At 36.2% G+C, this 25,915-nt stretch overlaps 1 protein-coding gene across 1 annotated transcript in view; it reads right to left on the reverse strand.

Annotated features, from left to right (window-relative positions):
• The window catches only part of LOC150107505 (acetyl-coenzyme A synthetase, cytoplasmic-like), a 319,474-nt gene that overhangs the window by 57,740 nt on the left and 235,819 nt on the right, over positions 1-25,915 (reverse strand). Inside the window, exon 13 of the mRNA XM_090391354.1 lies at positions 24,151-24,259. Coding sequence (XP_090247480.1) covers positions 24,151-24,259 — 109 coding nt within the window. The remainder of the gene's footprint in view (positions 1-24,150; positions 24,260-25,915) is intronic.

A 25,915-nucleotide genomic window follows, 5' to 3' on the forward strand; every position in this document is an offset into this window, starting at 1 on the left:
TCTTATTCCATATGAATTTATTCAATTGACTTCCTACCATACTAGCTTTGCTGATTCTGTTGTCTATTTCTATATTTAATTTACCATCTTCACTAAAAATCGTGCCTAAGTAGGTGAAATGTTTTACTTGTTCCACAGGTTCTCCATTCACAACACAGTTGACATTTTCAATGATTCTGCCTATTTTCATTGTCTTTGTCTTTTTATTGCTGACCTTCATACCATATCTATTACAACAGCTATTCAATTTAGTCAGATAATCTTGCAGACTTGTAGCAGATTTATTTAGAAGTATAACATCGTCTGCATAAAGCAAAGAGCTGACATTAACATCTCCAATTTTGATATCATGTTTAATACTACTTTCCTTCATAATGCGATCCATATAGATAATGAATAACAGAGGGGATAATGTACATCCTTGTCTCACACCAGATTTAACTTTAAACCATCTTCCTGTACTTCCTTCAATTCTAACTGCTGACTTACAACTCAAATAAAGACTAAGTATTGCTAGATATAACGCCCCATTGACACCATATAACTGTAGCATATTGAATAGCTTCTCTCTTGGCACCTTGTCATATGCCTTTTCCAAATCGACAAAACTTAAATACAGATCTTTGTTATATTCCCATGCTTTCTCGACTATTTGTCGTAAAGTGAAGATCTGATCCTGACAGCCTCTATTTGGCCTGAATCCAGCCTGTTCTTCACCCAGCTTTGCTTCCACAATTCTTCTCAATCTTTTCTCAAGTATACTTGCATAGATCTTGCCAGGAACATTCAGTAGGGATATACCTCTGTAATTCTCACATTCAGCTTTATTTCCCTTTTTATATATGGGCACTATGAGAGCTCTACTCTAATCATCGGGAATTCGTCCCTTTGTCCAGGCTTTCTGAACTATGCAGTGCAGCCACTGTAAGACTTTTATACCACCATACTTCAGCATTTCTGGTCGAATATCATCTACTCCTGCTGCCTTTCCACATACATTTTAAGCCTTTGATGGCTTTTTCTACTTCAAGTATGGATATGTATTCCTGACTGCATGCCTGGCCAGTATTTTTTACCACTGTGCTGTCATCACTGCTTGTTTCATTTAGCAGTTTTTCAAAGTAATTACTCCATACTTCAAGGATATCTTTTTCTTCTGTTTTCATGTTACCTTCATCATCTCTAACTCCTTTTACAGCACTCTTTCCCCCATTCCTAAGCTTCTTCAACAACCTCCAGAATATTTTGCCACCTTCTTGATATTTATTTTCTATATTCTTGCCAAAGTCCTCCTATGACTTTTGTTTAGCTAGTTTTACACAGTGTTTAGCATTCTTTCATTTGTCTCTGTATTCTCTAAGAGCACAAGCTGAATTATTTGTCAGGAACTTTTGATATGCTTTCTTCATTTCCTTCACTGCCTCTTTAACTTCCTGTGTCCACCATGGAGTTCTAATTTTTCTATCTTTGCAGACAACTTCACCACATGCCTCTCTAGCTGAATCAATCAGGGTTTTCTTCAAGGCATACCACTGAATCTCCAAGGTTTGATTCCTGTTCTCAAACTCTTTCATTTTTTCTTCAATAATCTTTGCGTATGTCTACAGTTCACATCTGAGAGCTGCTCAACTTTTATTCACTTTAAAACTTTCTTACATGTCATTCTTTTCAATATGAGCTTCAATTTTATCCTGCTCAAGAGACTAAATAGTGATCACTTCCAATTTCAAATCCTCTGTACACTCTGGTGTCCTGCACCAGGGAGAAAGCATCTCTCAACAATAAGATAGTCAATGAGACTTTTCTTATTATTCCTTTCCACCTCTCTCCATGTGAATTTGTGCACATTTTTATGTTGGAACATGGTGTTAGTAATAACCAGTCCATGTCCTGAGCAGAAATCCAACAAATATTTGCCATTATTATTAGATTTGCTCTTTTCTCCAAATTTTCCCAAAATATTTTTGTATGTCTCACAATCATTTTCTACTGCTATTTAGATCCCCAACAAGGACCAACTTTTCCTTTTTCATTGTGTCAGTTGCTTTTTCTAAAGCCTCAAAAAATTCCTCCACTTCTACCTTCGTAGAACCTTCTGTGGGACCATAAGCACAAATAAGTCTCATTGTCCAGTTCCCCATTCTCATATTTGCCCACATTACTCTACTTGAGACTGACTGTATTTCAAGAAGATGAGCCTCGTATTTTGTGTTGAATACTATGCCTACTCCTTCTTTTCCTTGATTGTGATTGCCTGAATATAACATTTTGTATTTATTGCTCAGAAACATCTCACCAGTTTTTGTATTTTTTGTTTCAGTCACCCCTATTATGTCAATCTGGTACTTATCTAATTCCTCAGCTAGCTCCATTTCTTTGCCATTCAGGCTTCTTATGTTGATAGTACCGATCTTTAACTCTGGTGATGTCGAGTTGGGGTTTGTTTTCAGATTTTTTCCAGTAGCTGACTTTTCGCTGTTTGTCCTGGTTCCCTGGCGAAAACAACGGGGGCCTTGTTTAACCGGACGACGCCCCAGCCGGCATGAAATTTTGTCATGTTGTACCACCATTTTTTATTTTGGTTTAACCAATAAGAATACAATTTGGTCGGCTAAATCCCAAATTGCAAGCCCATCCTTGTTCATTCAGTATCCAAGTAGATAACCAACAGGGTGCACCACGAGAAGGTGAGGATTGGACATTAGGTCAGAAGCCCTGGTCGGTTCTCCGCATTCCTTTAAAGGCTATGTGGAGGTCTCCTCTCAGTTATACGGCTTTGACCCTTAAGCACCCCCTAGTGAATGTGTTTCAGATATTATATAAGAAATTCGGTTGAAGAGAATTAGCATTTCAACTCAACTGTCGGCTTGTCTTTGTCATTTAGCAGCATGATCTTTTGTTAATACCACACCAATCATATGAACGCAGATGTCTGAAATTTGAGAAACACTGCTCTATGTAACTGGAATGCTCTCACACACACACCGCAAGGAAGCAATAAAGAAATCGTGTAACTCGGAACAGAGAAAATTTCCAGAAATAAAAATAATAAAAAACTGAGTATCGGCATTAAGATGCACCCTGTTTTTCAGACCTATTTTCAAATAAAAAAAGTGCGTCTTATACGCCAGCAAATATGGTAATTATCCTAATTTGCCTGTTTGTTTAGTGAATTCTTCCCTGTGAAGGATAATAAGTCTAATCTTTAAAGATACTTGTGGCATGACTATAAACAACAAATTATTGTGTACATTATATTGAATACATGAAACCTCAAAAATCTGGTCTGGCACAACATAGTATTGACATTAAGCACAGCAACCAGTGGGAAGAAGTTCGTCTTCTCCATAGAATCAGTTTTAAATATGACCGTCTTTTCAAAGAAAGTTGCAAAACTCTTTTACATCAGCCAAATCTGAATCGGAATTGACCAGTCTAGTTACGGTCACATCAGCAGAAAGGTCATTTTCCAAATTAAAATTAATAAAAACCTATTTGTGATCTTCTATGTCTCAAAAACGTTTGTCATCCCTGGCAATAATATCTATAGAGCATGAAATTGCAAAAAATTTGAATTTTGATAGCGTTATAAATGATTTTATTGATAAGAGCATTAGGTGAAATAAAATTTAATATATTAAGATTTCTTTTAAATCTTATAAGTTGTTATAGATATATTTCATTCTTTATAGTAAAAATGGATATTTTTTTTCACATTTTTATATTATTATTTATATTATTAAATAAATCATTGTTCTGGCATATTTATATGATAATGTGTACTTACATAATAAAATAATATATCATGTACATACAAACACATTTATTTTTTAACTAATTTTTTCCCTTTACTTAAATTGATGCTAAAGAGCATACTTGTTTATTTATGTGCACAAATATTTTTCATATTTGATGTAATTAATTAATTAACGAGATATTCTTTCATTTAAAATTTCCTTTCAGTATTCATAAAAGTTACTTTCAGGGGCCCTGCTTTTCCATTTCGTACAGGGCCCCACAAAATGTAGAAACAGGCCTGATAAGAACAGATAATTAAACTAATTCCTGAAGGAAATTGTAGATAAAGGAATTGAAAGGGCAAACCACTAAAGTTTGATAATATTGTTTCTTGATAAGGTCTTACTGTAAAGATTACAGTTTATTACATGTTAATTTCTCTAATCTCGGAATACGTTAGCTTAATTAAGTGTAAATATTTTGCAAAAATGTATAATATGTTTAATAAACCCTTGTGCTTTTACTTAATTAGTTGCCTGATTTAATGAATCCAATGCACCACTCATAAAATGTTGGACCTAAGCAGAAGTTAATTGTTTAGTTAAGACCACGACTGCAAACAAGGTTAAATACAGAAGGTATTGATATTTGGAAACTAGGCATATGTGTAGAACGATTGATCAAGTGCCTGTCTGAGAGTTCACCCCTTGACTGAGAAGTTTTCCAATCTAAGGGCTCTGGGTGGCACAGTGGAACAAATAAATTTTCCTAGGGCCTTAAGAGGAGATAACTCCAGATTTTTGCAACTAAGGAATTGGCTCTACTCAGAGACAATCCCTTTGTTGATTTAATTCTCGCACATGACGATCTAAGCAGCAGAAGTACACATAGATCTCTATATAACCAAATTATAGTAACCAAGAACCAAATAAAAGAAATAAGAACAAAAAAAAGTATATAACATATGTACCTTGTATTCCAGTTTGATTTGCTTGTTTCTACACACTGATGATGTATTGTTATTTTCAGTATGAAATATCTGTACTTTCTTTTCATTAAAGTTAATTACTGTAGTTATAATGAAATTTGTTGTTTATAGTCATGCCACAGGTACCTTTAAAGATTATATATATATATATATATATATATATTAGTGGCATCACATGCCCATTTCAGTTAGGTGTGCACTCATGGAGCTTGTGCAACCTGCACTACAAAATCACGACAATTTGACTGTATGATTGCATTTTTATTGCTCTTTGAAAGTTTTAAGAGTGCACATCAGCTTTCATTTTAATTGGTCCAATGCAATTAATTATAGGATAACTTTGAATACTTTAATTTATCAATTAATTGTAACTAAATCTGCATAGAATGGGGGACAAGTCTTTGTTTTAAGATACATTAGAAAACAATCATACAATCCACAAAAGCTCTGACAGAAAATGGGACATTTAGTAGATCATAACAATGTTTTCCATTGTAAATATGGGCAAAAAAGTTATAAAATTATTTATAGAAAATTATGTATTAAAAACTTGTCTGTATCGGTGTCATAAGCACATCAGTTCACTCCACATGCATGCAAAACAGATGAAACTCAGAAAACAAAAACAGCAACTCATGACTTCTGGGTGCCATTGTCTCAGCACACATCATACCTCACCTTTTGAATGATTTAAAACCAGTGGAATGCTAAGAATATGACTCGCTGCGTCATCTGTACATCTGTTCAAATGGCTCAATGGTGTCTGTATTTGTGACTGCACAATCGGGCTATTAACGCAATGTTTATGCGTTGAAAATGTCTTCTTCATAAAGCATCAGTGTATTGTTTAATTTTAGGAATCCCACAAAACCAGGAAACAATTAGGGAAATCATTAACAGGAATAAATGCAAAAATATCATATCGGTGATATTGCTATTATGTAGGTGTTCACTGCACACCTGGAATATATGCCCTTGATATATATATATATACACACACAGTTAATCCTTGAACAACTCAGGTTTGAACTGTGAGGGTCCATTTATATGTGAATTTATTTTCAATAAATATACTGGAAAATTTTTGGAGATTTGTTACAATTTGAAAAAACTAACAGATGAAGCATGCAGCTCAAAAATATTGAAAAAATTAAGAAAAAGTTGGGTATGTCATGAATGAATAAAACATATGTAGATACTAGTTATTTATCATTTACTATCATAATATATACACAAATCTATTATAAAAAGTTAAAATTTGTCAGAACTTATGCACCATTCACAGTCGAGAGAAATGTAAACAAACGGAAAGATGCAATGTTAAATCATAACTGCATAAAGTTAACTGTTGTTAAATTTAATTAATTAGCATAAAATAAAAGTTTTATAATGATTCATTCATTGGTGTATAGACTAGGTTACCATACAGCAATCATATTGCTGTTTCTTCTTCATCAATGCATGAACCGTTATACCTGTGAATAAATATGAATTTTTTTTTTACGTTATCTTTTCATTTTTGATGTCAAGTGTTAGTAATACGTATAACATGTACAGTGTTTTGTATCATAGATACAAAACACTGCACATGTTATACGTTACATACTGCCACCTTAGGGCCTTTGGAGGCCCTAAGGTGGCAGCCCCACAACAAACTAGGCTGCAGATGGCCGGTAACCAACCCAGCTGAATCTTTTCTTACTCCAATGTCTCAAGAAAGAAGTAACTGGACTGTCACTCTGGAAAATGACTCAGACAGGTTAACAGATACGAGGAGGATGAGGAAAGGGAAAAAAACGAAAATAAACAAGAATATCTGAAATGTTGCTACTTGGAATGTTAGGAGTATCCATCACAAATATCAAGATCTAGACAAAACCCTAATAGAAAGAAATATCAAATTAGCAGTAATAACAGAAACAAAGAAAAAACAAAAAGCTCAGAAGAAACGGATAATTACATCTATATCTACAGTGGAGTTAAAAAGGAAGAAAGAGCAAAAGCAGGAGTAATGATTTTTATTCACAAATCAATTTAAAAAAATTTATCACACATTACGAATACTGGAGCGAGAGAATTCCAGAATTAAGATTATAAATGAGCCATGGCTTCCTGACTATTACTGGTGTTGATGCTCCAGAGGAAGAAAGACAGTCAGATAACAATGCCTATGATTCATATTTACAAAAAAATAAAAGATAAAATAAGTACAAATGATTATCTATTAATAATGGGAGATTTTAACCAGAGAAGGAACATTCCATTAGGTACAAATATGGGAACAAATGGTGGAACAACATACAGTAAAAATGGATGCAGACATAGGGATTTTTTCTGCATATAATAACTTAAAAATGACTAACACTTTTTTTTTAAAGCATAAAGATTACCATAAATTCACTTGGGAATCAAGAAACCTCAAAAATATAATAGCTAATAGGAAAACAGCAAATATGATACTAGATAGCTGGGTACGTAGAAGTGCAGAAATTGAATGTGATCATTATCTCTTAAAAGAAAAATTAAGAATACCCTCAATATGGTTTAAAATTAACCAAAACCGTTCTAAGAGAAAATCTCCAGGAATCTTTTAGAGTTCAACTCTTGGATGATAAAAGTATCAATTACCTTTATTTGAAAAGAATAAATGGAAAACTAGAGCAAATAAAAGGAAATGATGAATATAGAGATAGAATGGAATAATTTAAAAAATGTATTAATAAATGAAGCAACAGAATGACTTGGAACAAAAAGTAAATGGAAGAGGAGAAAGGGAATAAGAAACTGGGATGAAAACATTGAAGCAATAATCAAAGATATGAAAGGAGCATATAAACAATGGCTAAACACAAAATCATTAGAAGCAAAAATTAATTATAAATACAAAAGAGTAATAGCAAAAAAAGCATGTCAAAAGAAGAATAGAGAAACATGGGATAACTTCATAACAAAATTGGAAAGAGATCTTACAGTGAAGAGACCAAATACATACAAAATTCTAAGGAATATGAAAATGAGGTAAAATAAAAAGTGAAACTTGAAATAATCAAAGAGAAAACCTGGCTGGACTTCTTCCAAAACTTATGGCAAGATGGTAACGAATCTAAAACTGACATAATGCTTACTACTAACTATACAGTTGAAAAAATAGCATTACAGCAAAGGCATAAATAAATAAATAAGGCATAAATAAGCAATAGAGCAAAGAAAATCAGCAAAATCCCATAGAGAAGATGGAATAAATATAAAATTTATAAAATATTCATGAACAGGCATCCTATTCATGAAATTACTTTTAAAATGATTTAACAATATCTGGCAGCAAGGAAAAATCCCAGAAAGTTGGAATCAGGCAATTATCATCCCCACAAAAAAGGCATTAAGTGCAACTGTAAAAACTACAGAGAATAAGTCTTCTAAATACTGGTTATAAGTTATATGCATGAATATTAACTTCAAAACTTAAATCACATGTAGAAGATAAACTTTGTCAAGAACAAAATGGCTTTCGAAAAGGACAATCGTGCATTGACCCAGCTTTTACATTAAAAATCTTAATGAAAAAACATTATGAATACAACATAGAAATGCACATAGCATTTATAGACTACCAGAAAGCCTTTGAAAAGTCCTAAGGAACAAGCTGGACCATACTCAAGAATCTAAATATTCCAAATCAGCTGCTTGCTACAATAACTAACGTGTATCAGAACAACCAAATAGCTGTAAGAATCAATGAAAAAGTTACAATAAACAGAGGGATTCCGTCAAGGATGCCCAATGTCACCACTGTTATTTAATATCTATATAGATGAATTAGTAAAGAAATGGAAGGAAAATATAAAACTGGCATTTAAACTGCATTGTGGAACTATACTTAATACCCATAAACTCTCTGGTCAAATTTCGTATGAAACTTTCATAGCTTCTGCATTCGGCTTTCAAATAATGCCGGATTTAATATCCACTTGATCTATATAATTTTGCATCACTGAAATGAAGCCTTGTGGCTCTTTATTTTAGTAAACACTTTATGCACTGACCAAGAGTTCACTTACGAAAAATACACCTCTCTGACACTCCGAGTTCCTTAGTACTGAATGAGAGTTTTTGCTCTGTTAGGTTTCTGCTTAGGAGAGCATTTTGAGTCTCCGGGGAAGGTGTTTTCCGGCATGGCTCGTGTGGGACTTGGTTGGTGGATCCTTTTCCCTGGAATATGAGCGGTTCTGCTCGGTGGTAGGGTGAGCCTGTAACTGAGTGGAACCAATGCTGAGTTGGATGATCTTTTTGATCACTCGTAGGAAGTGGTCCGGGGAGTGCCTAATTTTTTGAGAAACCTTTACTTAAACACCAGTCTGTGAGGAGAACCAACCCGTTCGAAACAGCTGTCAGGCCAGTGAAACCTTATCAAATGGACAGATAGAAGACGAATATATGGATGCTAGAGCAGTGATCATGTCTCCTATAAGGTTGGCGCAGGGCAACTTGTAAATGCCGGCGAGTGTATTCCCGTAAGTTCGCTGGTGAAATTTCATATGAAACTTTCGTAGTTTCTGCATTCAGCTTTGAAATAATGCCGGATTTAATATCTACTTGATCTATATAATACTTAATACCCTTTTTTTTGCCAAAGACCAAATAATCATAAGAAGAAGTGAAGATGAACTCCACAAATCAATATACACCTTAAACATAAGTACAAAAAAAAATTTGGAATGCAAATATCAACAGACTAAACAAAAATCATGGCTTTTAAAGGACCATTTCCAGTCAGAAGTAAAATCATGATCGAAAAAAATAAAATTTTAAAACAAATTAACTGCTTGAAATATCTTGGATGTGCTGTATTGTATACAAAAGAAACTGACATTGACATCAAAATGTAAAATTTTCGAAGAAAACAGGAATGATCAATAATATTTTCAAACCTAACCAAGTTACATACAAGAATAAGAGTTTACAAAGTTCTCTCTACTGTACGGAAGTGAATTATGGACAACAAAAACTAGAAGAAAAAAGAATAGAAACTGGAGAAACGAAATTCCTGTGAAGGACAGCAGGCTATACTCTCTGGGACAAAAGAAGAAGCAGAGAAATACATAAAGAACTAAAAATAGACTCAGTATTAGACAAAGTATATTATTATTATTATTACCCAAGACCTCATTGGAGTCAAAGACTCGTCTGGGAGGACCTTTTATCACACACACACATCTCATCATACCGAGCCTTAAACACACTCAAACTCTTTGCAGACACCACACTCTCAGGCAAAGCATTCCAATCATTCACAACTCTGTACGAAAAAAACCTGCTTCTCACAACCCCTACTCACACCCTCTTTATACAGTTTCCAGGGATGACCTCTGGTTCTCCCCTGATCTCCCACTATTCTCTGTAGAACTTCTCCACCATTGATCTTATAACAACCCCTTACCAACTTGTAGGTCTCTATCATATCTCCCCTCTTCCTCCTCTCCACCAGACTCTGCAAATTACATCTTCTCAATCTTTCCTCATACTCAACATTCCAGAGGTCAGACACTAACTTAGTCAGTCGCCTTTGGACCCTTTCCAACATCTCTTCGTCCTTCTGAAAACCCGGTGACCAAATCTGGGCACAATAGTCCATGTGTGGCCTAATCAAAGCCTTATACAATGGAACAAGAATCTCCCTCTTCTACACGTCAGTGTCCTCTGCATCATTCCCAGAAGCCTTTGTGTTGTCTTCACAATTTTGCTATGTGTCCCCTAAATTTTAGATCCTTATCCACTATCATCCCCAGATCTCTTATTTCCTCTACCTCCAACAATATATTCTCACCAAGCATAAATTCTGCATCCCATCTTTGTTTTCCAAATTTTAAAACCTTACATTTTGCAACATTGAACTCACATCCCCATTACCATGCCCAATCACTCAATTTATTCAAGTCTTCTTGCAAGGTCACAACATCTTCACTACTCTTTATGGTTCGTCCCAACTTTGCATCATTTGCAAACAACTGAATATCTCCATCCAAATCTTTGCCAATATCATTAATATACAAGTTAAATAGTAATGGCCCTAAAACAGACCCCTTGAGACACTCCACTAGTGACTTTCCTTTTCCTGGATATTGCCCCCCCCCCCATACACAACTTGTTGATACCTATCAGATAGCAAGTCTCCAATCCAATGCACTAATCTAATATCCAAAACCATCTGCTCTAGTTTGACTGTCAACTTATCAGGAGGTACTCTATCAAAAGCTTTTGCAAAATCCAATTATATTACTGTGTATCCTTCTCCTCTGTCCAAGGAAGCAGTCACTTTATTGTAATAAGTAAGTAGATTACTAAAACATGACCTCCTTTTAGCAAATCCATGCTGTCCATCAAAGATTATACTATTGTTGTCTACCCAACTCTGGATCCTAGTTCTTACAAACTTCTCCAACAACTTAACCAAACACCTGACACACAGATAGGCCTATAGTTTAATGCTTGAATTCGATCACCTCCTTTATGAAGTGGCACAATCATGCCCTCCTTCCACTCCTTAGGAACTTGACCAAGTGCAAGACTCGTATTAAAAAAATATGTCAAGGCAGATGTCAACTCTCTGGCACTTTCCTTCAGAATACGCGGTGATATATTATCAAGTCCCACAGCCTTATTTACATCTAGTTTACTCAACTCCCCAAACACCTCTTGCTCACTTACAGTTAGTCTCTCCTCCCCATCAACAACTGCTCTCAATCTCTCCATGAAGTCACATTCACAAGATTGAAAGATCTTTATGAACTGCTCATTAAGTATCTCCACCTCACATTCTGCTACAGCTGTCTTTATAGCATTTTCTCCAATCAATGTCATCCTTCCATAATCATTCTTTCTTTTGCTGGCTACATATCAAAAGAACTCCCTAGGATTCTTTTTGGCTTCATTAGCTAACTGCTGTTCATACCTCTCTTTAGCTACTCTCACCAACCAAGTCACCCTCCTTGCCTGGTCTTTGTAGACCGCATGAAATTGGTTATTTCCACTTCTCTTATGCTGCCTCTACAATGCCCTTTTTCTCTGTATCATGCTTAATCTCTTTATTCATCCATCTCACACCTACCTCATTTAACCTTCTCACTCTTGGAATACATTCAGACATTGCATCTGCTAGATAGTTTTTGAAAATTCCCCAAGCTGCATTGATCTCTTTTCCAGCTAACTCCTGATTCTGCTACACCTGCAAGCTGTCTCCTGAGCTCTTCATAATCACCCCCCCCCCCTGTAGTTCCACATACACCCTTTTCTCACAGGGGTCCTCGCACCGCTGGCAACCACCCAAGTAATCACCTCATGGTCACTCTCACGAATTGGTGGATGATTTGACACCTCATTTATAATTATATCCTCTGATGAGATGACCAAATCCAAGACCCTTAATCCTCATGTGCCCTCTGTTACATGCTGTCTGAGGTAGTTATCCCTCAAAAACTCAAGAAACTCATTTTCTTTACTTCCAGTTGCTATCTCATCATTCCAGTCTATATTGCCATAATTAAAATCACCCATAATGATCACCCTTTTCTTATTTGCTTGGCTAATTTGACTATACATTTCACTATCACTACCATTCACATTACCTAGTCTATAACAACGTCCCACCAAGTATTTGATTCCATTCACCTCTATCTCACACCATACGACCTCAAAACCACTGGCACTATTTCTGTCTTGCATCTCTACTTTGTATGGACATAACTCTTTCTCTATCATCAATAGCACTCCCCCTCCCTTTTTACCCCTTCTATCCTCACGAAACACATCATACCCTTCCGTCTCTATTCCTGTCAGGATGTTATCCTCTTCCAACCATGTCTCACTTATTCCGACAATCTTTGGGTGAACAGACACAATTAGTGCAACCATTTCATCTGCCTTGTTTCTTATACTTCTAGCTTTGTATACCAGCTCATTTCTGAATCTACAGCTAGTTCCACTGATACCACTCACTCGATGTGATCTCCATGCTAGACTGGGGCCATTTCCCTTTCTGCTTCTTCATTTTAGAACCCTTTTCAACTCCAACTGTTTCCTCTTGATCCCTGGTCATCCCATTCCATTCCTGCCTACATACGCTCTCACCTCCTCTTGGAGCATCCACCTTTCTCACGCTGTGTACCCCTGTCCACCCTGAGCCTCCCCGTTTCCCTGCTCCTCTTGCACACCCATTCTCTCATTTTCTATACTCATACCTCACTTCCCCATTCATATCCACTTCTTCAATCTCTCCTGTCTTACTCTCCTGCTCTTCCACATCACTCCCCCTCTCGATCTGATTCATTCTCTCTATTCACTTCTCTATCTTCCAGCAACAGTCTCTCCAAGCGACTCACACCATAACCACTCAAATGCAGTCCATCGCTCCCATACAGCTCACTTCGTCCCTCAAACTCATTCCACACATTAACAAACTGTACTCCCATCTCCTCACATATTTCAGCCAGCATATCCTTCATAATCCTTGCTCTCTGCCTCATTTCACCACAGTCATACCTAGGTAACACACTGACTACCCTTCCTGTCACACTATTCTCTTTTATCCTTCCAAGCAGCCTCCTGATATCCATTTTGACATTTTGGCGCTCTTTGTCCTCTCTCAAATCATTTGTACCAATTAATACTATTAACTCTTTTGCTCGCTCCCGCCTCATATCCAATGCCCCAATCACTCTACTCATTTTACCGCCTGGAAAACATACCTTGTGCATTCTATCCTCTAGCACACCTTTAATAATGGAGTAGCCATACAACACCACTCGCTCATCTTTCGTTAACTCTTTCATGCCATCATGATTTATTTTAATAGTTTTGACCTGAATTTTCTTAATTTCATTCCGCATCCATTTCATTTCTTGCCTCATCCAATCCAATTCGACTTCTGAATCTCGCGACACATTCTCTCTATCATTAAATCTTTCTAACTTTCTGACTCTCGACCCCCCCTCTTCTCACTTTCACTTTCATTCATCCTTCTTTGTTTCCTTACTTTCGGTCCAACATATAGCCAACTTTCGCTATCATTCTTCACACTTTCACTCTCATTTATCTTTCTTTGTTTCCGTACTTCCGGTCTAACATGCATCCAACTTTCGCCATCATTCATTCTTTTTTCGCTATCATTCATTCTTTGGATTTTTTTTTTCACTTTCAATTTCTGCGTCACGCCATTTCTAGTTTCATTTGTTCTCTCAATTTCGTTTCCTTCCGCCACTCTCACCTCAATTTCGTCCCTTTAACATCCGTTATGGTTTTCAAATCACTCTTTTTCTTTTTTACTGATTTTTTAACATTTTTTCACCTCTCTTCTCACTATCCTTCTCTTTCAAACGTGCACTCATGTTTCCCACAACATTCTCGTTACTAACACTTTCTGTCATCAATTTCATATTTACATTCATCAGTTCCTTGTTCAGGTCACACTTCGCACATACACACCCTTCTTCCATCCGTGCTAAACATCCACAAATCATTTATGTAATTGAAGGAATACATATAACAGACCTCACACTTAACGAAACGACTGAAATCTAAATTAAAATCATGGAACGACAATGCCGCCACCTTTTTTTTTTTTTTTTTTTTTTTCTCTGCAGGTTACTAGGTCTAATAATAATGATGTCGTAATTAAATTTAGGCAAGAAAAATCCCCAACACTAATAATACCGGTAGCGCACAATGTTTACAGCCACTCTTACTCAAACAATTACGCATATATAATTAATTATTCCTAGAATAACTTATCTCAATCAGGAACTCTTCTTAGACAAGTATATGAATACCAAAAGAAGTGGACTGAACATATCGAGTTCAAGACTACCCAAAAGAATACTCCAATACCAGCTGGAGGATACAGAAGTCAGGGATGACCAAGGAAAAGATGGAGAGACACTGGATCAGGTCATTGGGCCTAAATCCCTGAAAGGATAATGATGATGTGTTGATACCTCAAATATTGGTGAAATGGATGTGGAAGTTCTGTTTCAATATATTCAACAATTTTTTTTTTTATCTTACTATATAAGTAAGTTATTATTACTTATAGGTCCCTAGCATCTGATGTTACTGGTAGCCAGATGAATAGGCTTAATTCTCATATTGATAATTTTTCTATTTGGGATGAAGAACAAAAGAAAAAGCTTAAAACTTTCTATGCTTGTCCACCTAGGTTATATGGTCTACGTATTCCCATTCACTGCATGCTTAAGTTGTTCATAAAACTGGCATTCCATTAAGACTGGTTGTTGATTGTTAGGATGTCCCATTTATAAGCTATCTAAGTACTTATTCCTTTGTATAATGCTTTGATCAGGCCACATATGGATCACTGTGCACAGATCTGGTCACCTGGTTTTCAAAAAGATGAAATTTCATTGGAAAAAGTTCAGAAGCAATTGACTAAGGTGGTTTCTGGTCTCTGGAATGTAGAGTATGAAGTCAGATTGAGAAAATGCAATTTGCAGAAATTGGTGGATAGAAGGAGGAGGGGGGGGGGATATGACTGAAACACATAAAATGTTAAGTGGTTATTACCAGATTAACATCAGGGAGGTTTTGCACAGAATGGGTGAGGATAGCAGGAGAACAAGAGGTCATTCCTGGAAGCTGTATAAGGAGGATGTGAGCAAGGGAGTGAGGAGCAGGTTTTTTTGCATGGAGAGTGGTGAGTGATTGGAATGCTTTCCCTGAGAGTGTGGTGTGTGCAGAGACAGTGACTATATTTAAGGCACAGTATGATAAACTATGTGTATAACAGTGGACCTCCCACGATGAGTCCTTTGACTCCATGAAGGTTTTTATAATAATAATAATAATAATAATATTCAAACTTACCGTATTTTCCGGTGTATAAGACGCTCATATGTATGTTATATACGATGCACCCAAGAAATTTAATACAATTTTCTGGAAAAAACTTTCTAATCGTTCTAATCATTTTTTTCTGTAGGCAGAGGTCCAAAATGTCTTTCAGTTTCCCTATTCCTGTGTTCTTCTGCATATTTTTACAACCTGCAATTTGTAACTTGAAGAATATGAATGTCGCCCTATTTTTTTCCATCACTAAAAATCTACGTGGAAATATCAAAACTGAACACAAAATATCTCAACACGTCAACTCAATACTGATAAAACATCGGTAACTGATTACTCGGATAAGATATTATGAAACTTGAATACAGACTCTGCATTCTTAGCCAATGATGCGCAAGAAGTCACGTGAAGGTCACGCATCAATTTGATTGCACCATTAACTGCCTAGAAAGATCTTGGAACATAAAAGAGAGTGGGTATGACTTTGAAAAGAGGAAACAATCTTTACCTTCCATTTATATAAGACGCACCCCATTTTTTAAGATGAATTTTTAAGGTAAAAAAGTGTGTCTTATACACCGGAAAAATATGGGTATATGAAATAAAAAAACACTTTGAATTTTGACTGAATGAAAAACAACAAACTTTGAATTTTAAAAATAAAATTTGCGATCTTCATCTAGGCCTCTCCAATCTTATGATATTGTGTTCTGTATAAGTAAACATATAGGCACAGTTGAAAAAATTATTTAATTAACATAGATTACTACAAATATTTAGGGGATCAACTGAAATGAGTGTGCATATGATAAAAAATTTTATATATTGAGAAATGCACTCCAAAATGCCTTTAATGCATGGGAATGGTGATTTGTACAAAGACTCGATCCTTCATTTTTCCTTCTTTCTTAGTCAAGCCATCATCACTCACCAGACGTTTCTGCATTTGCTGCAACTCCCACTTCTTTACAATGATAGATAGGGAGAAAGTGGGAGTTGCAGCAAATGCAGAAACGTCTGGTGAGTGATGATGGCTTGACTAAGAGAGAAGGAAAAAATGAAGGAGCGAGTCTTGTACAAATCACCATTCATACTATTCTTCCAATCAACAGATTTACTCTCTCTCTCACTCTCTCAATTGTGTCACATTTAATCTCTCTTTTAATCCTATCTGCCAATATGTTACACACACATTTTCAAGCATATTCTCAGTTCTATCCACTACTTCAACCTCGCAACCTGAGACATTCTCGTGGAAAAGGCTTAGACGTTGGTTATGCATTTTTTACTAAATAGCTTAAGGAATTTACAACATTATACTAGGATATACGTTAAAATAAATTTTAATACACTTCCAATATTTCGGCAACGTCACGTTGCTATTTTCACAGGAACTTAAAAACAAGACACGTGCATGCAAGCACAACAAACAGTAAATGAGGATGAAGCAGGAAGCTATTCTTTCTCCTAAAAGTCCTGATGGTGCCCCCCTAGCATGCAATGTTGGTTTTCTTGGGTGATTGGGGCTGAAGGTCTTCTGATGTAGGTTTCCCAATTTGGGGCAGTCTCATGCAACCAAATTTGTTTGAGGTTTGGATTGTTTTCTTAGGGGCTGAGGCTGATTCCATGAAAAAGCCTTTCGTATTTGAATTTACTACAGTGTATTATCATGGCTTTCTTCCACCGTATTCTATGGCGTGTATCCAGAGCATGGTCTGCAAGACCAGAGTGGCTGTATTAGTGAAACCAGATGTAGTCCTTGTGTTTCTGAAATTCTGATATTAGCTGTCCTGCCTGTTTAGCCAAAGTAGGACAGCTTACAGCTGCAAGGGGACCAGGTATACACCAGGTAGGTCTAGGAGGTTGTTCTTTAGTAGATAAAGGGATGCCAATATTTTTATATAGTCTGTAACAAGACGTTAAGTCATGTTTTTTTAGGATTTTTGTAATTTTTTTCCGAGGTGCCTGGGGATATTAGGGTAAGGCGATGGATTTAGAGTAATCCTTGTTGTGAGGGGGGGTTGTGGTTTATTGGTTTCAATATTTTTTGGATTTTTTTGGGGGGGGGGGGGGGAGTAGCCGTTGGCTGAGAAAGTGTTGAGAATGTGGTTAGTTTCTGTGGTTAGGGCATTGTCATTTGAAACAGATAAATTTTAGCCCTGTTGTGTAGTGTCTTAATGACTCCATGTTGTTGTGGGGGGGGGGGGGGGGGATTGCTGGTGAATGTATCTGCCTGTATGGGGTGAATTTTCTATAGACTGAGAAAACCAAGGTTCCATCAGGCTGGTGGGTCTAAGAAAGAAAGGCAGTTGTTTTTTTTCTTCTTCCAGGGTAATTTGATTCTGGGGTATTGGTTGTTTAAGTGTGTTAGGAAGGAGAGGAGTGCATCGGAGCTATGTGGCCAAATAGTGAACACATCATCAACATAGCAAAGCCATATGGTTGGTTTTTGTGGGGGCAGAGTTTAAGGCTTCAAAAGTCTCCATATAAAAGTTGGCCAAGGATGGGGAGAGTGGAGAACCCATGGCTGTCCCCCTCTATTTGTTTGTAGAATTTTCCTTATCAAGCAAAATAGCCTGAGTTCGTTCTGAATTGAAATATGGCTGTGATATCGGGAGGAAATTTAGCTTGGATTAGCTCTAAGGATTCTTTGAGTGGGACATTTGTGAATAAGGAGGAGACATCAAAACTAAACCTTACACTCAGTGTATTTGCATGTAAGGTTTTCTATGCTGGCTTTGAAGTGGGCTGAGTTTTTTATGTGTGAAGGTGTGTTGCCAGTATAGTGTGTGAGAGCTTTAGCCAAATGTTTAGCTAGTTTGTATATGGGGGAATCAATGCTTAAGGGGTGCTTAAGGGTCAAAGCTGTATAACTGAGAGGAGACCTCCACATAGCCTTTAAAGGAATGCGGAGAACCGACCAGGGCTTCTGACCTAATGTCCAATCCTCACCTTCTTGTGGTGCACCCTGTTGGGTATCTACTTGGATACTGAATGGACGAGGATGGGCTGGCAATTTGGGATTTAGCCGACCAAATTGTATTCTTATTGGTTAAACCAAAATATAGAATGATGATACAACATGACAAAATTTCATGCCGACTGGGGCGTCGCCCGGTTAAACAAGGCCCCCATTGTTTACGTCAGGGAACCAGGGCGAACAGCGAAAAGTCAGCTACTGGAACAAATCTGAAAATAAACCCCAACTCGACATCACCAGAGTTAAAGATCGGTACTATCAACGTAAGAAGCCTGAATGGCAAAGAAATGGAGCTAGCTGAGGAATTAGATAAGTACCAGATCTACATAATAGGGGTGACTGAAACAAAAAAGACCAAAACTGGTGAGATCTTTCTGAGTAATAAATACAAAATGTTATATTCAGGCAATGACAATCAAGGAAAAGAAGGAGTAGGCATAGTATTCAACACAAAATACGAGGCTAATCTTCTTGAATGGCAGTCAGTCTCAAGTAGAGTAATGTGGACAAATATGAGAATGGGGAGCTGGACAATGAGACTTATTTGTGCCTATGGTCCCACAGAAGGTTCTACTAAAGTAGAAGTGGAGGAGTTTCTTGAGGCTTTAGAAAAAGCAACAGACACAATGAAAAATTGGTCCTTGTTGGGGATCTAAATAGCAGAGTAGGAAATGATTGTGAGACATACAAAAATATTTTGGGAAAATTTGGAGAAAAGAGCAAAGCTAATAATAATGGCAAATATCTGTTGGATTTCTGCTCAGGACATGGACTGGTTATTACTAACACCATGTTCCAACATAAAAATGTGCACAAATTCACATGGAGAGAAGAGGTTAGGAATAAGAAAAGTCTCATTGACTATGTTATTGTTGATAGTGATGTTTTCTCCTTGGTGCAGGACACCAGAGAGTACAGAGGATTTGAAATTGGAAGTGATCACTATTTAGTCTTGAGCAGGATAAAATTGAATTTAATATTGAAAAGAATAACATGTAAGAAAGTTTTAAAGCGAATAAAAGTTGAGCAGCTCTCAGATGTGAACTGTAGACTAAAATACACAAAGATTATTGAATAAAAAATGAAAGAGTTTGAGAACAGGAATCAAACCTTGGAGATTCAGTGGCAAACTCTGAAGAAAACATTGATTGATTCTGCCAGAGAGGCATGTGGTGAGGTTGTCTGTAAGGATAAAAAAAATCAGAACTCCCTGGTGGACACAGGAAGTTAAAGAGGCAGTGAAGGAAAAGAAGAAAGCATACCAAAAGTTCCTGTCAAATAAGTCAGCTTGTGCTCTTAGAGAATATAGAGACAAATGCAAGAATGCTAAACACTGTGTAAAACTAAACAAAAGTCATGGGAGGACTTTGGCAAGAACATAGAAATTAAATATCAAGAAGGTGGCAAAATATTCTGGAGGTTGTTGAAGAAGCTTAGGAATGGAGGAAAGAGTGCTGTAAAAGGAGTTAGAGATGATAAAGGTGACATGAAAACGAGAGAAAAAGATATCCTTGAAATATGGAGTAATTACTTTGAAAAACTGCTAAATGAAACAAGCAGTGATGACAGCACAGTGGTAAAAAACACTGACCAAGCATGCAGTCAGGAATACATATCCATACTTGAAGTAGAAAAAGCCATCAAAGGCTTGAAATGTGGAAACGCAGCAGGAGTAGATTATATTCGACCAGAAATACTGAAGTATGGTAGTATAAAAGTGTTACAGTGGCTGCACTGCATAGTTCAGAATGCTTGGACAGAGGGACGAATTCCCGATGATTGGAGTAGAGCTCTCATAGTACCCATATATAAAAAGAGAAATAAAACTGAATGTGAGAATTACAGAGATATTTCCCTACTGAGTGTTCCTGGTAAGATTTATGCAAGTATACTTGAGAAATGGTTGAGCAGAATTGTGGAAGAAAAGCTTGGTGAAGAACAAGCTGGATTCAGGCCAAATAGAGGCTGTCAGGAACAGATCTTCACTTTACGACAAATAGTCGAGAAATCATGTGAATATAACAAAGATCTGTATTTAAGTTTTGTCAATCTGGGAAAAGGCATATGACAAGGTGCCAAGAGAGAAGCTATTCAATACGCTGCAGTTATATGGTGTCAATGGGGCATTATATCTAGCAATACTTAGTCTTTATTTGAGTTGTAAGTCAGCAGTTAGAATTGAAGGAAGAACAGGAAGATGGTTTAATGTTAAATCTGGCGTGAGACAAGGATGTACATTATCCCCTCTGTTATTCATTATCTATATGGATCGCATTATGAAGGAAAGTAGTATTAAACATGATATCAAAATTGGAGATGTTAATGTCAGCTCTTTGCTTTATACACAAGATGTTATACTTCTAAATAAATCTGCTACAAGTCTGCAAGATTATCTGACTAAATTGAATAGCTGTTGTAATAGATATGGTATGAAGGTCAGCAATAAAAAGACAAAGACAATGAAAATAGGCAGAATCATTGAAAATGTCAACTGTATTGTGAATGGAGAACCTGTAAAACAAGTAAAACATTTCAGCTATTTAGGCACGATTTTTACTGAAGATGGTAAATTAAATATAGAAATAGACAACAGAATCAGCAAAGCTGGTATGGTGGGAAGTCAGTTGAATAAATTCATATGGAATAAGAGAGAAATTAGTCGGAACACTAAATTAGCTGTATACAAGACATTGTTCAAACCAGTTTTAACTTATGGATCTGAGAGCTGGATCAGAAGTAAAACACTTGACCAAAGACTAGAGACCACAGATATGAGAGTCCTGAGAAAGATTATAGGCGTGCACAGATGGCATCAATGGCAATATCATATTAAAAACGAGGATATTAGGAAAGAACTTGACATTGTCAGCATCCAGGAATGTGTTAGCAGAGCTAATCTCAGGTGGTATGGTCACTTAAACAGAATGGGCGAGGAAAGATTAGCAAAACAAGTGTTCTCTGCCAGGTTGGCAGCAAAACGACCCATAGGAAGACCAAGATATAGGTCGATTGATACGGTACAAAGTGCCTTAGACGGTAGAAATATAAGATCTGATAATGTTGGAGTCTTGACAAGTAACAGACTGATTTGGAGGAAAATTGTAGATAGGAAATTAATAATGATGTAATTTTTTTCATGTAGTACTATCATATCCTGTACATCCCTTGAGGGTACATGGCAGGAATTTGATGATGATGATGATGATGATAAATGTCTTTGCAAAATATAGAAAAATCCCAGCATCTGTATATCCTTTATAAAAGGTGAAGTAGAAGACTTGATGAACTACAGACCCCGTCTGTCTACTATCAGTGGTTTACAAAAGTCTTGGCATATAAGCATTGTACAGCTCTAGACCTAGCACAACCACAAGAACAGGCAGGCTTTTGAAGTGGCTTTAGTACAGTGGACCATATTCAAGTTGTACAACAGATTATCAAATGGTGTAATGAATATCAGTTACCATTATGTCTTGATTTTTTTTATTATGAGAAAGCCTTTGATTCAGTTAAAACTTGTGCATTACTTAAAGCATTATGAAACCAACAAGTGGAGGAGCCATATGTCAGGACCAGAAAATCAGCATATACCAATGCAACAGCAGCAATTCATTTCAATGGAAATATCTCTACTGTGGAAATATAGAAAGGTATAAGACAGGATGATACAATACCTCCCAAATTATTCACAGGTGAAATATTCAAACTTCTTGTTTGGGAGGAACAAGGTCTGAAAATAAATGGAAGATATTTAAGCCATTTATGCTTTGCAGATGACATAATTATTTTTACTTCAACTGCACATGAATTACAGACATGTATCCATGAACTTCAAATTGCTAGCAAAACAGATGGCCTAAAGATAAATCTAAAGAAGACCCAAGTTATGCTCAATAGCTATGTTCAACCAGAAATGATAAAAATTAATAATGATGAAATTAAACAAATAGATCATTACATATACTTAGGACAACAAATATCAATGGAACAAAATATAATGTACGAAATCAAAAGACGCATGATGCTTGGGAGGAAATCACTTGGAAAATTCCAGTCAATATTCAAAAGCCAACCACCATTATGCATGCCTGAAGAGAAAAGTTTTTAACCAATGTATTCTTCCTATGTTGACATATGGTTGTGAAATATGGACACTAAATGCCAAGGAAATTGAAAAATTATGATGCTTGGTATCACAAGACTGGATCACAAAAGGAACATGTGGATAAGAAATCAAACCAAAGTCTTTGACATCATAGGAATAGTGAAACATCTGAAGTGGCAATGGGCTGGGCATGTTGCTCAAAGACAAGATCAGCGATGGACAAAAGAAGCACTGGATTGGATTCCATTAATGGAAAAATGACAATGACACCAACTTAAATCATAGTAGATTGATGAAATCATCAGATTTGCAGGAACGATATGGGAAAGGAGAGCCATGGACAGAGAGTTTTGAAGTATTCTTAGCAAGGCCGTCATCCAGCAATGGACTGACAATGGCTGATGATGAATATGTAGTTCACTGATAAGAAGAGATAAGGAATTACTGTTTCACTTCATGTCAGTAATAACTACTATGCAGATCCAGAAATTCTGTAATGACATATAAGAGCAATATAGAAAAGAGTAGTGATATAGAAAAAAATGTAGTGACATGGAAAAGTGTAATGACTTATAAGCAAGTGGGTATCTTCCACTGCACAGAGGATGACAGACTGCAAAGAGGATGATAGAGATTACAGCTGATGAAAGAATTTTTCAGGATAGATACAGGAGAGAATTTTAAATGCATGGTAGGGAGGATAAAGAATGAGAGTGAGCCAAAGAGGATGTTTAACAAGGGAGCAAGAGTGCATTTTCCTCATGATGAGCAAGGAGTAAATGAGTAAAATGCTGCACAAGGAAGTAATGAGTAGTACATGATGATGAATGACTTTGAAGAGTAAGAACAGCAACTGAATAAATTGAATGGATCGTCTACAGTGAGTTTTAGGACAACATAAAGATAACCAATTAATAATAATCATAATACACTTAAATGTGAAAGTAATAGCTATTATATACATTTGAGATACAATGCATTAAACTGGAAAAGTAGCATTTTATTTATTATTATTATTATTATTATTCCTGATACCTCCAAGGAGTCCGAAGACTCATCGCGGGAGGACATCTTCAACTGTCTCTACACCTTACTTCTACTACGAATCAACGCCATCTACCGCCCACCTCCAACACCACCACAACTAGTAATTTTTGTCTGTAAATTGCGTGGGTTCTGAAGGGCCGATTTGTATGTATGCGGGATGAAAAACCCGAGTTTCCGGGAGAAAAAACCCTGCTACCTCCGTATGAGATCGGCTAACTCACCATCGATTGAAATCGACCAGATAAAGATTCCTCCCGTCGCGACGACAATCGAACTTAGGCCTATTCCAATCGAAGGGCGCAATGTACCGTCGTTCTTCCAATTGCGCTACGGAGGCGCTTTAATCATGTGAACTAAATACAACTATGTGAAAAAATAATAATAATAAAAGTATTTATGCTAATACAAAATTATATTACTTCATATGAAAATATAACTTACCATCTCCAGTACAATAGTAACCACTAAATTTATGGAAGTATGTTGTTACAAAGCGTTCATGATTACCAAATACAGTTCTCATTATTCCTGGCCATGGTTGTCTAAAAACCTATAAATAGCATAAAGTCAATTATCTGCATATTCTTTCATTACAATTATTATTATTATCACCAGACCTCCATGAAATCAAAAGATGCATTGCATGAAGATAGGAGAGATGATAATGAGAGCAGAAGAAATACAACCAGCAAAAGTAGTTTAGCAGAAGGATAGAGCTGAAAAAGGCAGTACATTTAAAGCTATACAGTGTGAGATAAAAGCCAACAGAACAAAATATATACTTTTTTTATAGAACTTGTGCCAATATAACATTTATTATACACACATATTCACAATATAGTAATTTTATTACTGCAAATATTTCAACCAACTAATTAGACATCATCAGTGCATCAGCATAATCACAAGGTGAAGCTACAAAGAATGTTAATCCTATTTACAGAACTGAGTTACATGCCAGATGCCACCTAGGGTGGTTACAATAAAATAAGATTACAACTGAGGCCCAAATTTAAAATTAAGGTGAAGCTACAGTGATTTGAAATATATTTCAAATCACTATAGCTTCACCTTGTGATCATACTGATGCACTGATGATTAGTTAGTTTCTGGTTGAAATATTTGCAGTAATAAAATTACTATATTCTTGTATGTGTGTATAATAAATAAATGATCAACAGGGTAAGTGAATGTTATAACCTGGTTGATCATAAACTGTATATGCTGGGTGTAGAAACAGATTTGCCTTGATTATATGATAAGAGATAACAATCTGTAATCTCTATAGTAAATTTAGTTTAATCCTTTATCCCAGTGAGAGCAAACAAAGTTTGCACCTGAAAATATCTTCAGGACTGAATATAGTGTTGTACTATCTTACCTGGGTAAGTAGTACAACACCAGGCAACTCGTAGCAAAGGTGAAGCAAGCTACCAACACTCCTATCCCAGTATCTCCCAATGCAAAACACATCTCCTTGTGGATATGTATACTGTTATGCATTAAGGGATTGGCCACTACCCAGACTAGTTTCGACCTTTATTGAGGTCTCTTCAGTGGGAGCCAGGCCCAGAGTTGGAGATACCAGGCAGACATCTTTCAACATCTTTCTCTAAATCCAAAATAATTTAATAAAAAAATGTGGCAAACCTTTTGGCAACTCCTATAGGTAAAGATGACCTTGCTACTGCTTCTGCCTGGTATCTCCAACTCTGGGCCTGGCTCCCACTGAAGAGACCTCAATAAAGGTCGAAACTGTTGTGTCCCAATTTATGATTTTTATTCTATCTAATAATTTCCTCTCATCTATGTTCTACTATTATCTATGCTCGAGATATCACCAAAGAATTTACTAATACTTAAGTTATTTCTCCCCTTAGTACCCCTAATATTTGTATTATACTGCGCCTTTTGGGATATTTAGTTTGAGATATTATACACAAAAACAAGGAGAAAGAACTAAAATATGTCTGAAAGTGAAACAATGTTGCAGTCGTGACACTTTATCTCGTTTCTTAACACATTAATTTCCCGCGTGATTAGGTTCGTAATTTTTCAAGTGGTGCATTGGACAGCAATTTCAGACAACTGTTTTATCATTGGACAAAAGGTTTATTAAATTCCTTAACATGGTACAATTCAAATTTTAGTTATTACTCAATTCAATGCTATACTAAATATTTACAAACTGACATTAGCTTATCAT

Source organism: Typopeltis vanoorti, chromosome 4 (assembly GCF_054136105.1).
Source record: "Typopeltis vanoorti isolate ZY-2024b chromosome 4, IOZ_Tvanoo_1.0, whole genome shotgun sequence".
NCBI classification, from domain to species: Eukaryota; Metazoa; Arthropoda; class Arachnida; order Uropygi; family Thelyphonidae; genus Typopeltis; species Typopeltis vanoorti.